The 13,423-nt window shown below is 41.6% G+C and overlaps 1 protein-coding gene across 2 annotated transcripts; it reads right to left on the reverse strand.

Annotated features, from left to right (window-relative positions):
* Positions 1-3,780: 3,780 nt before the first annotated feature.
* Positions 3,781-10,024, reverse strand: LOC125550330. Of its 2 annotated transcripts, none has more exons than XM_048713301.1 (11): positions 9,847-10,024; positions 9,269-9,438; positions 8,567-8,688; positions 7,569-7,677; positions 7,448-7,487; positions 6,706-6,795; positions 6,499-6,598; positions 6,261-6,400; positions 5,218-5,320; positions 4,440-5,035; positions 3,781-4,330 (listed from the first exon to the last, which is right to left on the reverse strand). In XM_048713301.1, exons 2-11 carry the CDS (start codon positions 9,408-9,410, stop codon positions 4,060-4,062), a joined length of 1,713 nt encoding a protein of 570 aa, XP_048569258.1. In that variant the 5' UTR covers positions 9,411-9,438; positions 9,847-10,024; the 3' UTR covers positions 3,781-4,059. The 2 variants fall into 2 exon arrangements, with proteins under 2 accessions (XP_048569258.1, XP_048569257.1); XM_048713300.1 differs by having other exon boundaries at positions 9,269-9,442.
* Between the last annotated feature and the right edge of the window lie 3,399 nt (positions 10,025-13,423).

Raw genomic sequence — 13,423 nt, forward strand, 5'->3', positions numbered from 1 at the left:
CCGTCAGCGCGATCCACCAAGTCAGGAACCATAATGGTGAGAGGCCCCTTAGCCGGGACACCATCAGTAGCCCCTGAACTGGTCTTTAAGATGGACGTACCTCAGTTCACCCGAGATGCTCGTCGTCTTCGGTCCCCGGTCTTGTAACTGGTTCAGCGAAATGTCCCCGAACATTGCATTTACACAGTCGACCTCCACCAGTCGAGCTGCCATCTGAGGTGTGATACAAACCACATCGATCTTGGAAACATCAAATGGAGAAAACCGAGCTGCACACCGGAAAGATTTCCCTTGTAGCTCGTCGTTCAGCGGGACAAGTTCCCACGCAACATCTTGAAACTTCACCTGCCCAGTTCTAACAAACCATGCTGGTCTTATCAACGAAGCCCACTTGACCATGTGCTTGCCTTGATCTGACGGTCAACGTAACATGCGTGAGTGGGTCAGAGGCCCACCAAGGGCCACGTCCCATCGAGAGGAGCGAGTGCCTTGATCCCTGCACGAGGATTAACTGCCAAACCCTCGATCCCCACATGAATTTATGCAAAATCATGGGGATACAAAGGGATTTGTTGCCGCTACTACGGTTGCCCCCTCGCTACAAAAGGGAAGAGGCGATGTGGGAAGAATTTTATGCTCCCATTTTCCCCGCACCCTTCTTATTCCTTGCGCCCAGAGCTCCAAGCGCTCTATCGCTACACCATCAAGGTCCACACGCACAACAACATCACACCACCATTGAAGCCATGGCAGGAGGTCGCCAGCTGCGGAAGGGCGGCCAGCCCGTCGATGCTGGCAGGGCCCGTGCCCTCGCGCCCAAGGTAGCTTCCGCCACAAAGGGAAAGTGGAAGTTTTCCATGGTAGCTCTTGGTCAGCTAGATCGGCTCTCTTCCATCAGATATCTTTTGCCGCCGGAGGCCGCCTTTACGCTCCCCGCGCTCACTACATTAATGGTGTCGTCATATAGGAGACTATCCCCAAGCCATAGGAGAATGAACATGTACGCTTTGTACCCTTTCTGGTTTGTGATTTGGGTTTCCCCATTCATCCCTTTTTCTAAGGTTGCCTCCACTTCTACTGCCTCCAACTTCATCACCTTTACCCCCAACTCCATTCTCCACATAGCATGCTTTATCACGCTATGTGAGGCTTTCCTTTGCTGATGGCCACACCCCGGAGAAAGAAAGAGACATGGCCACTTCAACACGACTGGATGTTGTTAGCTTGTAGCGTTCCTTCTCTTGTATGGGAAATCGCAGCTACCTCTCCACCATAGTGCCGAGTGCAATCACTTTTGTGTTTCTTTTGTGTTTCTAAGAGTATCCTAATAGATGATGTAAGACAACTCTGATGCGAAAATAAATATTTGTTTGAGGCATTTGGGCCAAAAAACATATCCATCACATGAGAGTACTCATCACATGATGTATATGCATTTGGTGCCCAACTATTTTTTTGCAGCAACCCCTAGATTTTAGCCCCAGGTGCTGCAAATATGCATCACCTCCACTGGCTGCCACAAAACCCAAAATAGTCCCGTGAACGCCAAACCGCCATGCTGAAAGTTCTCGCTGCTCAACCCGCGGCCGCCACCGGCAATCGATCCACCATGGAAGGCACCTCCAATGCAACTGTCGATGCCGCTACCCTCACATCTGCTTTTGCCAGGCCCGCAGCTGCCCTTTCGGTGGTTCATGTGGTCGTCGTCATCACCAAGCCAAAGCCCGTGGATGTCAGCCGCCATTATCCGCCACCGTGGCCAGTGGGGATGCATCGGTCCACATTGTCGCCGCCAATCCTCCCCGAAGCCATGAGTCGCCGATGCTGGGAAAGGCCATTGTGGGATTCTTCCACCATGGCTACTGCCGGTGCAAAGAGGAAGGAAGCAATCCTGATGCCACTGAGCTCTTCCACGGTGGAGGTGGCTCCTTCGGAACGGCCAAGGGTCTCTTCCCCTTCCCTTCCACCGCCACACGTGGAGGAGTCGACGTCACTCGTGGTCTCAACCGTCGGCGTCCCCAACATGTTCGGCTAAATGACCTAAATGTTTTTTTATGCTTTCTCCGGTTTTCAACTTTTGTGATGCCATTCCACTTTTTGTATGCAATTGAGATGTGATGTGCACATGTGTTCTTCAAATTTGGTGCATGTAGCACGGATGATCAAACTTTTTTGCAATTAGCAAATGTTGCATCTAAAGATTTTGTCCCCCAAGAAATCCCGTCTCAAGAATATGAAGCACAAGACGAGCCCCTTCTTGACATGGAAGAGGACGGTTTTCTTGATACAAATCCAAAGAGAAGAAGGGCAAACTACACTACTGCCAAAGACAAGTTGCTATGTGTAGCATGGAAAAAATAGTCTTAATATTGTCATCGGTGTTGAACAATCAATAACCATTTAATGGAAGCGTATCTATGAGTACATCGATGCACGCAACACTAGTGGCATCAATCTTTCGCATGCTTCACTCCAATCATCAATGGACAACTATATCGTCGGAGTGTCAAAAGTGGCCGGCTTGCTTGATAGAACTTCAATGTATGAACCCAAGTGGTACAAATGACCACGAGAAGGTGATTTTTTGTCCAAAATTCACCGGCTACTTTCTCCATCTCTTGTATGTATTGGTGGCTAACTTATTTTCTCAATTTTGGTATGTAGACCAACATTGCTCAAGAAGTGTACAAGGGATGAGGAAGACAAGACTCAAAGAAGAAAGACAAATCATTCACTTTGCATCATTACTATATGAAGCTTGAAAATGAGAAGCTGAAGAACCGCAAGTCATATGAAACTCCTAGCAAGAACTCCAAGAGCTCCGTTGGAGATGCAACACAAGTTGTTGTTGTTGATGATGATGCATCAAGTGGCGAGGATGGAAGAAGGTGCTCCACTCCCCACTCGGTTACTCCTAGAAAAAGGCCCGATGGAAGAAAGAATGGAGAAGACAAGTTGAAGAAGGGAGGAGACAATGATGTGGAAGAATCGTTGGACACCATCATGACTATAAGAAAAGAGATGGCCGAAGAAAGGAAGAACACAAAAGCTAAAGAAACAGTGGAGAGGAGGGAGGCCAAGGAAAGGAGAATGACGACCAAGGAGAGGGGGCGGTAACCGAGGAGAAGGCAGAGGTTGAGGAGAGGAAGGTGGCCATGGAAGAATGAATCAAGGGCATTGAACAAGGGCAAAAGCTCATGACGATGGACATAAGTGGTCTTGATGAGAAGGCAAAAACATACTTTGAAAGTGTCGCGATCAAGTGTTGGTGGCAAGGTCTATGGGAGGCTTCATAATGGAAGGGTTTGACATGGGAGGATTTATGGGTGGCACTGGAGGTGGCATGGGAGGACTGGGTGGTGTCATAGGTGGTATGGGAGGCATACATGGTGCCATGGCTATCTAGCGACATGAGCAGCATGGGTGGTGCCATGGGAGCCATGGGTGGTGCAATGGATGGCAATGAAAACAATGGTGGCACTGATGGCAATGAAGAGGAAGTAAGCCATGGAGTGGAAGCAAATGATGAAGAGGAAGCAAGAGGCAATGCTATTTGAGAGTGATATTTATTCATATATGCACTTTTGTTTGTGGTTGTGATGCACAAGGTACTAGTGGATTTGAACTTGAATTTGATATGTTGTTTGATTATGTATGTTGTGATCTCGCAAAGTTATAATTATCATATCATATTTTGTTTCAATATGATGCAGTTGTGGAGTAAAAGAGAAGAAGCCAATCTTTTGAGCAAATCATCTGTTAAAGTGACAACTGCTGCGGTGCCCAAAACCTTCTCTCTCATGCCCTAAAAACTTTTTTTGAGCACCAAGTTTTACATTATTTGTTGGAGATGCTCTAATAATGTTTTACATGGTGTTACAACAACATAACTTCTATACATTTACCAAAGACATGATCTAATCTTTGTAACTATCTCACAAGCTGCCTCCGGAATTGTCATTTGATCCCCATGTTCCATCTTGTGTAGCTCGTCTATTTTCTGATGTACAACCAAAAAAATCAAGCGTTAACCATGAGAGCCCCTACGATGGGTTCTCGTCATCCTACGGTGCTAGGCGTTAAGCAGCAAAGCCACCTTTTGGTCTTCTTTGGTCTCTTGGGCTCTTTTCCACTGTGGAAACCGTTCTGATAGAGGCCATCGCTATTCAGGGTCTCTTCTTCATGCACCTTTATTGTGCTCCTCAATGTCATGGATTTTGTCGTCGTTATGGTAGAAGCGGTCATGTTTTTAGGAGAATCACTTTCGCTAGCACCTTCCTCCCTGTCGCGCACCTCCTTGTCGGGCATTAAATAAGTTTGCCGGATCTCTCTACATAAAGGAAGACACAAGTTAAATTATAATGTAAGGTAATGCCTTCTTGACCATCAACTGAAACACAAATTTGACAAACAGTAAGTTCATATCTCTTAATGTGGACCTTGAATCATGAGGTGATGTGGCAAGAGGGTATCCATTTGGGAGATTGTCTGTATCGAGAACGTCGAGGGTATGTGAATTTCTTGTACTGATGGCACTTCCTTCTTCCGACGTTGCATCATAACTGAGGAGCTTTCTGAGAGCACTGATGTTTGCAGATCTGTTGCCTTGAAGAACTGCAATGGCAGTGTCCAGTATGCCCAAAGCCTTCTGCACCTCAGGACTAATCATCGGTTTATTTTCGACTTGCTGTGCTTGCTTGACTGTTCTATCAGGACTAGTGAAAGACTTATTTTCAACTTGCTGCACTTGCCCGGCTGGTTGGTTAGAAAAGCCGGTTGCAAGATTATCCAGCTTAAAAGATGTGTTCTGTTCACTCTCTTCTTCGATAATCTCACTGCATGGTCTGAGATTAGTAGTGACTGCCAGAGGATTATGTACAGTGGGATTCTCAGGGAGCACTTCATTAGCGCTTTCCTCAACTGAAGTCACCTTTGCCTTGTCAGCAGAATGCTGGTACTCGCGTATTCTTGCATAGAGCGGTGCTCGTAAAGCTTGCTTGTAGTCTTCATCACAAGCGGCCACAGTACTAACAGCCTGCAGATAAGCCCATACACAATTAATTAACAGAGCATATTTCTCTCCCGGACATCGTTATTCAACATAAAGTATCACGTGATATTTCTAAAAGAAATCCATGTTGTGACTTGAAATATGCCAACTTTTGGCCTCATCACTAATATCATATGTGCTGATGTAGACTAGGTTTAGCTACTAACCTTCTGGTATAGCTTATGCCCACTGCCGATTAGCTGTCTGGACATAAAGTTGATCAGCCATGGGGGAACAAAGTCTAGCTTAATGTCCATATTAGCTACTGCCCTGAATGAGTGATTAGGTTAAAAGTGAAGGACAGGTACATGAAGTAAATTTGATAAATACTGGTATAAAAAGTATGTGTTTAGAATAAAAGAGTAGTAGTAACAGACCTATTCGGTTTGCAGGATTTTTGGAGGATTTCCATAGGATTTTAATCCTCAGGTTTTTTTACCTATGTATGCATACTAATTCCATATGATTGTGTACATGTTGGCCTAATTTCTAAGGATTCTTAGCATTAGATGAAATCTCATGGAAAATCCCCAAGGATTGAAGTGGAGAGAGGGCATCCCAATCCTATACTTTTCCTATTCCTTTGATTTGGAAATCCTGCAACCGAATGAGCCCTAAAGGGTGTAGGAGCTTAATCCTTATGTCCAGTCTAGCCCTGGTGTGTGATGGTACGAGCGAGAGTCGGTGGTAGGCTCAGTAAAGTGGGGATTGCAATATATAACAATATGTCCATGGTTGTTATCTCATGCCCATGGGTGATAGGAGTTGGCAGCAGGCTTGGTAAATGTTCATATCCTAGTTAGGCCATGGCAATATGTAAGAGGATAGGCTCGATTGTTACCTCATGCCCATCTTGCAGACTGTTGATGAGTTTGTATTTATTTATTTTTCGAGCACACATAAAAATTAGTGATTTTTTTGTATTAGAGTGAACCCGCAAGTACCAAACCAAAAACAAGCAGGCTACAAAAAGGCCTACAGGGTACAGGGTACAGGCCAAAAAAAAGTTTTTTTACTTCAACGAATTCCCCTGCTTTCTGTGAAAAAATCATCCACAACAATACTCGTCTGAAAGGGTCGCCATATTGATTGGTTTTGTGAAAAGATAGTGTGCACAATTTCAAAGGCCTAGGGAGTGGTCTCAGATGACATATGGTGCTATATCTCAGTTACGAGTTATCAGTTGTCGAAATGCAAAATAAGACTTCACCTGAAAAAACTTCTTTCCTTGGTAATCCTCTGTAAGACAAAGCCTCCAACTACATCCATCCGAATCGTGTCACCAGCTTCAGGGATTCCATCTATAGTAAATCCATGTGTCTGCATACTGAGATTATCCAAATTGGATATCTGCAAAACAAGTCAATAAGCAGTAAATAAACAAACGAGGACACGGGCTATCAAGGCTGTAGGAAGAGGTTCTTAAAAATAAAAATCAACCTACGCACAGTTTTCATGATCACAATGACAAGGTCTTCTTTAAGATACTCAAACTGAAAGTAGTGTAGAAGAGCTTCTCTCTCTGAAACTGGCCAGGGGACCTTCACCCTTTCTTCCAAATAGCGAATAAAAAAATTAGCTACAACAGCTATAAAAGGGAGGTCAAATAAAAATGTAAGAAAGGACTCTTTAGAGAAATTTAGTCTTCAACCAACCTGATCAAAGAAATTTCTTCACCAATCCGAATCTTTTTCAAGCAACCTGACTGAGCGATTTTAAATGTTGGCAGATTGTACTGCGGAAACCTAGAGAAAAACAATCTCATAAGTTCATGAGGGAATTCATTTGACTAAGTTGTTGTTTTCTATGGCCGAGGTTGACTTCAATGTTCAAGTACACCACGGGCAACATGTTTACTTTGTAAAACATGGAGCATCACGTATGAATCAACACTCTTTTAAAACTTTATCTGTATGTAGTGGGCTAATCCAATATTTATTCTCTTGAAAATGGTGTAATCCAATCATTATATACTGGGTGAAAAACAATTTTATGATGTCTTGTCAAATCACTGCATGGTGTTTAGATGCACCCGTACAGCATCAGTAAAGTGGGTATTTGCATGCTATGTGGCTACTGGAAGTAAAATCGGCACGGGTGGCAGACTTGTGAATTAGGCACCAATGTGACTTGGGGAATCAAGGAGGAGGATTCTAATAGCATAAATAGTTTGCCTACAATGAAGAGCACGCAAAAGTAGTTAAGAAGCTGAGTTAAGAACCACAATCTATTTGTTCAATATAAAGAATTTTAGTGGTACACAAGTCAAACAAAATTTTGAGAACATCATGTGTAGTTCCCAAGAATGCGAAGTTAAATGTAAAGATGGACAATTATTATCTTCAATAAAGAAAGCAATGTACTGATCTCATTTTTCTACAAAACAATTACACTCACCATTTTCTGTATAGACCTGATTCCCATGACACACATGTACCTACGAATAAAAACAGCAATCTTAAGTGGCTATCTGAAGTTATTGTGTTTTACTCATTAATGCGGGGTTATAGTTCCTTACAAACATCGATAGGACCATCAGCAAAGCCTTCAGCAAGAAGAGTATGAAATGGGGTCCCATCTGGACCTTCACGGTACATGACCCGTAATTGGTCTGTATCCTGCTTCACCTACAAAACAGAATTACCGAACATTCAAGCAATTCATAGAACTTGCACGGAAACCAAAGAAAACAATTAACCACTCTCTAAACGAGGGAATAAGATAAAAGAACAGCCAACTTTGGAGCACAATACTAAACTACAAACAAAGGTAAAACATTTCACTCTTGGTGGTATGTATTTTGACAAGGGTGCTGCTTATCCCTGAAAGCATCATTCTGCTCCCGAGCTCAAATGGTCCTGCTATAAATAGCATAACTCAAGAAAATAGCAAAAAATATTTAAAAAATCTAATTTTTATTTTAAAACAAACAAATGTTGCTTAGTTCTCTCCGTACATGTAAACTTCCGTGGTGAAATAACATTCGTCGAGGTCTGGGCAAAGAAAAGGTGTTCCAAAATGTTTTCACAAATAGTCTTTTTGTAGCATCATTTTTTTCCAGGGCATTACAGATGTTTTTTCTTCACGAAACATTGCACACAGGTGAAAAATGCATCAATGTTTGTCATAAAAAAAGTTCATAGCTTTTTAGATTTCATTGCTATTTTTTTTCTTAATTTAATATTCATCCACCTGGGAACCAAAACTCCATGTCCGCTTTATCCCTCTCCTTTTTGGTAGCCTACAATAAGCGTTCATGTTTTGTTTTTCTTTTGTTTCTGTTTTGGGTTTTGGTTGTCACCACCCTTGTATCTTGGGCCTTGTGGCATTCTTCATGTTCACAAAAAAAAAATGGTAAACTATTGCACTCTTGAAACATAGAATAAGAAAGAAATCAGTGAACTGATTACGCTATGATGCAAAACAGTAAAACATAAATTTATTATTGCACATTCTAATCACATAATGTTCACAATACTTTTGTACAAGCATATTAACTTTAGTTAATTTGTATACCTTCCACTCCTTCTGTTGTGGCCCACGAATATCTGAAGGCCGTTCATTTCCTGAAGTGTCTAGCATTTCAAGAAAATTCGAGACTTCTTTGGCTCGTGCTTCAGCAATCAAATCGATGTTGCCTAAAGAAGGCATAACCCAAAATGAAAAAACACACACATGTAGGCTGGTATAGAAATGAATCTACAATGAGAAGCAAATTCGGATGGGAAGATACAATCACAAAGCAGTTTAATTTAGTAATACAAAAATAAGAGGTGCCGATGTTATTCCCTTTGTATTTAGAGGCATATTGTGACCATGATTTTATAACTAATAAAATATAAGTTATACACAGCAAAAATAATATTGTCGGCAACTATGTCAAATACGAATCCAACGATATAATTTTTGGTGACATGCATTAACATTTTGTTAGTTAATTATATGGTCAAAATTTTACACAAAATACCAAGGGGATCGATAAACCAGGACGGAGGTAGTACTATTGAATCTTGCATTTAATCTTTAAATTCAACCAGCAATTTAATTACACATATGGCACATTAATGTTACCAGGGAATATTTAGCAATGGAAAAACTCACACGTTTCTAATGGCATAATAGGAGGTAGAGAGAAAAGTAATTACAACTACTAGTGGTGGAGTACAAATGAACTAGCTAACCAAAGATGGACCAGAGAAAAAGTAATCAGACCCAAACCTTGGTCAGAGCCAGGCAGAGAGGACTCCAAAATCTGGTTCTTGACCAGAGATCTCAAAGAGCCCTCGTCGGCGAGATCAGAGCACGCCAGGGTCTTGTCCAGACGCTCGCGAAGCTCCAGGATTTCCTTCCTCGTCTCCATGGGCGCCGCCACGAAGCCCTACAAGTACCTACCTGGACCAACACCAGAAAGATAAGAGTTCTGAAAACCAAAAACGCAGAACTTGTCCAAAACCAAACCGATCAAACGAATATGGAAACCACACGAGGCCGAAGATCCCCACGGCCAGAAAGGCTTCCAAATCTAAAAGCGTCAGGTATAAGAAAGGAAAGAATCATTAAAGGCCTGCGCCCCAGAGGTGGAAAGCGAAGGCCACTCAAACGGAAAAATTAAGGAGCTGGGCTCATGAAATTTGCCCCATGGAGCGCCAACAAGTAAAACGGGAAATCCAATCCAATCCAAGCAGAGACAGAGTTCCAGATGCAGAACAGAGCAGCCCATGAGTGTGGGAACAGAGGAGATACCAGATGCGCTGGATCGAAATTAGGAAACCATCTGAGCCTCGCTGGACGCTTACCGTGTGCGGAGATCGATCCCCGGGACGGAGGGCTGGGCCTCGAGCTGGTGGCGATCGACGAGGAAGAGGGTTGGGAGGGAGACGGAGAAGGCAAGAGGAGCAGGGAAGCTCAGCCTCGATCGGCTTAGTTGTTGTTGACTCTCGTCGGTGCTCGTGCGGCCCACCGAGCCGACCGAGGAGTTATGAGGGGTTCTTTTCCCTCTTCTGCCCACGCGGGACAGATTTCTGTGCGCTGTATTAATCAAGAATTAAGAAGTTCTCACCTTGAAGTTTAGAAAATTCTTATTTCGGAATTGGTGTTTACAAGACAATCTGTGAATACATAAAATAGACCGAGAATGGTGGAGAAGAGTGACTTAACCAGCAATTGTGACCGTTTTCACTTCTCTTATATAAAAAGGGTTGGGTATTAATTGATAGTTAAAAAAAGATTTTAATTGCATGTTGATATTAAGTATGATGTTTTTTAGAAAAGGATAATTACTCGTCCATTATATGGTCATTAGTCCTATCATTAACATTTGGCATGATATTGATTGCATACTAAACATGTTGAGCACTCGCTATTGAAGCAATCTAGGTCGTTGGTTGCACATGGTTTGATGGGCGAGATTAGTTGGATCTGCCCCGTTTAGGCTTTCTATATTGGTGATGAAATACTTCACTATACTAGGATAATGCTCGTGCCTTGCAACGTGATATAAATATCCAATAGTACGTTAGCTTATGATTTACTTGTCCGTCTTAATGCAATTATGTAAATAATATTCATAAAACCATGTCTGTGATTTATCTTATAATTTAATCAGAAGTTTGGTAAGTAAATTAAGATGAAATTGGTTGAAAAGGTAAGTAAATTAAGGTGATTGATTTAACAATACAAAGAAAGTACGGACAAAGGGTGTGGCGGGACAAAAAAGCTGGTTGGATGAAATAAATCGGTGGAGGGGCATGGTAGGAGGTGAAGAATTGGTTGATGAAGAACTGCTTTTTTCTAAGTAGAGATATATAGAGATATAAAATTAGAAATAGATATAAATATAGATATAGATATAGATGTATTGGTCGAAAGGAGGAACAAGGACCAGCTCTAACATTAGTAGATAGGAGTGAGGCTCGAACTGGGAGGTAATTGCACAAACCATTAAGTATTGGTGTTGATTTTGCATAAAGCATCTACTTTATGGGTTTGTTGCACGGAATATTACATATTGGTGTAGTTGGTTGCAGCTAGGTCTAATCCAACATTTAGGTGTGTTGATTTGATTTCCAACGGATGGGCCCCGCTTATAAGTGCACATGCGGCAAAAAACCTAACCACGATAGCCAACCAACCAAAACGATCATTTCCCAAACCTTTTTGGTCCAACTGAGAGTAAAGTTTCCCACATTTGTATTGTAGTAAATGTAAGATTTACTGGACCTTTTTCGTATTTTATCAAAAGTGTTAAATTTTAAACCAAAAAATCGAACGAGTGTAACTAAAATTGCCAATATCTTTTGAACTTATAGTTCAAATGAGAGTCGGGATATTCCCAGCTCAGTGTTAGGTATGTTTATTGTTTACTAGATTTTCCTTATTTTGTGAAAATATTGGATTTTGAACCGAAATTTCAATGAAACAACTAAAACTTTAATATCTAGCAAAACATTGGTCCAGATGACTTGTGTTTGTCCCAGAATAGTACTATTGGATACATGTGTGATTTGCTAGATTTTGCTAACATTGTCTAAAAACATGTAATTTTGATTTAAAAAATTTGAATGTTCCAATTAAAACAGCGATATGGAGTCTTCGGTTTGACCCATTGGCTGATGTGGCCAATTTTCTTTGCCACGCCTGCACTTACAAGCGAGATCCGCCCGTCAGGAAATCACAGCAACGTACCTAAATGCTAAATTAAACCTAATTGCAATGAATTAAACCAATACATGGTGCTTTGTGCAACAAACTTATAGAGTAGATGTTCTGTGTAAAATCAACACCAATAATTGGTGGTTTAAGCCTAATTTGGCAACATGGTTTTAAGAAAACTATAGTAATTCAAAACCTCAGTTTTTTAGTGTGAAAAACGAATACTTCGGTTTCCAAAGACCATCGTTTTTCTATGTTTGGCAAAACAGCATATGCGGCTGGCAAGTGCTATTTTACCATAGTTTTGTCTCATTGCACCAATCTCAGCTACAATCAATTAGATGATCTGTGTGTAGAAACATTCACCCAATGCAAACATCCATGCCATGCACGTCTGGCCGTATGAACCGACAACTAGCTAGCTTTTAGCCTGTTGTGTACGAGGGTGCTTCAACCACGAATTGATCTACTCCACAAGCAAGCTTCGTTCAAGTCATGTGTAATGGCCAGACAGCGACCGGATATAAGGGTACAAGATCGCTAGAAAAGTAACATGTGCCCTGCCGCCGCCGCCGGCGGCCATAGAAGGACTAATCACCTAACTGAAAACTAATAATCAGAAGATAGATTGAACTTCATTTAACGGATATATAACATATTGAGGAGTCGAAGGAGGCTGAGCGCTCCCCCGGTTTCTTTCATCTCAGTCTAGAAAAAAGAGGTCGGGGTCTTTTTTCTAGATACAGCAAAAAAAACTACAGTATGAGAGATACCAGGGTATTCTAGATTGGAGTATTTGTTTCATCCAAACATCTCAAAGTATTTTATACCAAAGTTTTTTAAGAAACCACAGTATTCTAGAAAAAACTGCAAAAATACTTTGCATCCAAACGCACCCTTAGTTTCTCGAAAAAAAATTGATGGTATGTGCAATTTCCTCCTCAAACTGGAAAATACCTTGATGAACTCGGCGCTAGTGCTCCATTTCATTCATACTCATAGTGAATACTCATGGTGAATACCTGGAATGTTTTTTTTCGGAGAACCCGGAAACCGGAGTGTATTTTTTGAGTTAATTCCTGTCCCGCTCTGGTCCACACGGTACAGTTATTGCCTCTGCCACTCAAACACCATTACACCAACCACCAATAGCCAACAACATTTTCGTCTCTATCCTTTTCTGTCAAGGTCAGTCTTCAACATGACACTGCCCTTCTCTTCTTCACGTTCTTGTTCTGTATTATCGTTATCAATTTGTGCATGTCTGCCTTCATTCACAACGTAGCAAATATTGGTATATTTGGAAATGTCAAGGTGACATTTTCGCCTGATCATTTATTTCAGTATATAGATTTGAAAAAGGTAAGAATATTTTCCGAACAATTATGAACTGTTTTCTAACAAGGGACTAGCATTTTTTTTCCAAAGTATTAACATTTTTTAAATATATTTGGCACAATTTTTTTGCAATATATGTACATTTTTTAGGATGGGAACAACATATTTCTGGATAACTAAATATTAATATCAGGAAAAATTTGGTTTTAAAGAATATTTTCCTAAACAATAAAGAACCATATTTCAGGCCGGGCCAGGCCTAACAAAGCCCAAAGCAGAAAACCTGGGCCTGGGCCCGGCCCGGCCAGGCATCGGGCCAGGTATAGGTGACGCCTATTTTTCTTCTGCGCTACACCTGAAATTCAAGCATCTGCATATTTAAGA

This window comes from Triticum urartu, chromosome 4 (genome assembly GCF_003073215.2).
Source record: "Triticum urartu cultivar G1812 chromosome 4, Tu2.1, whole genome shotgun sequence".
NCBI lineage: Eukaryota > Viridiplantae > Streptophyta > Magnoliopsida > Poales > Poaceae > Triticum > Triticum urartu.

Bases quoted from the DNA above. Each gene is read 5' to 3' on its own strand.
- LOC125550330 (XM_048713301.1), bottom strand. From the start codon at position 9,410: ATGGAGACGAGGAAGGAAATCCTGGAGCTTCGCGAGCGTCTGGACAAG. The intron at 8,689-9,268 runs GTTTGGGTCTGA...TGCCTTCTTTAG, and splicing joins TCTGCCTGGCTCTGACCAAG to GCAACATCGATTTGATTGCT. The intron at 5,036-5,217 runs GTTAGTAGCTAA...GCTTATCTGCAG, and splicing joins GGCATAAGCTATACCAGAAG to GCTGTTAGTACTGTGGCCGC.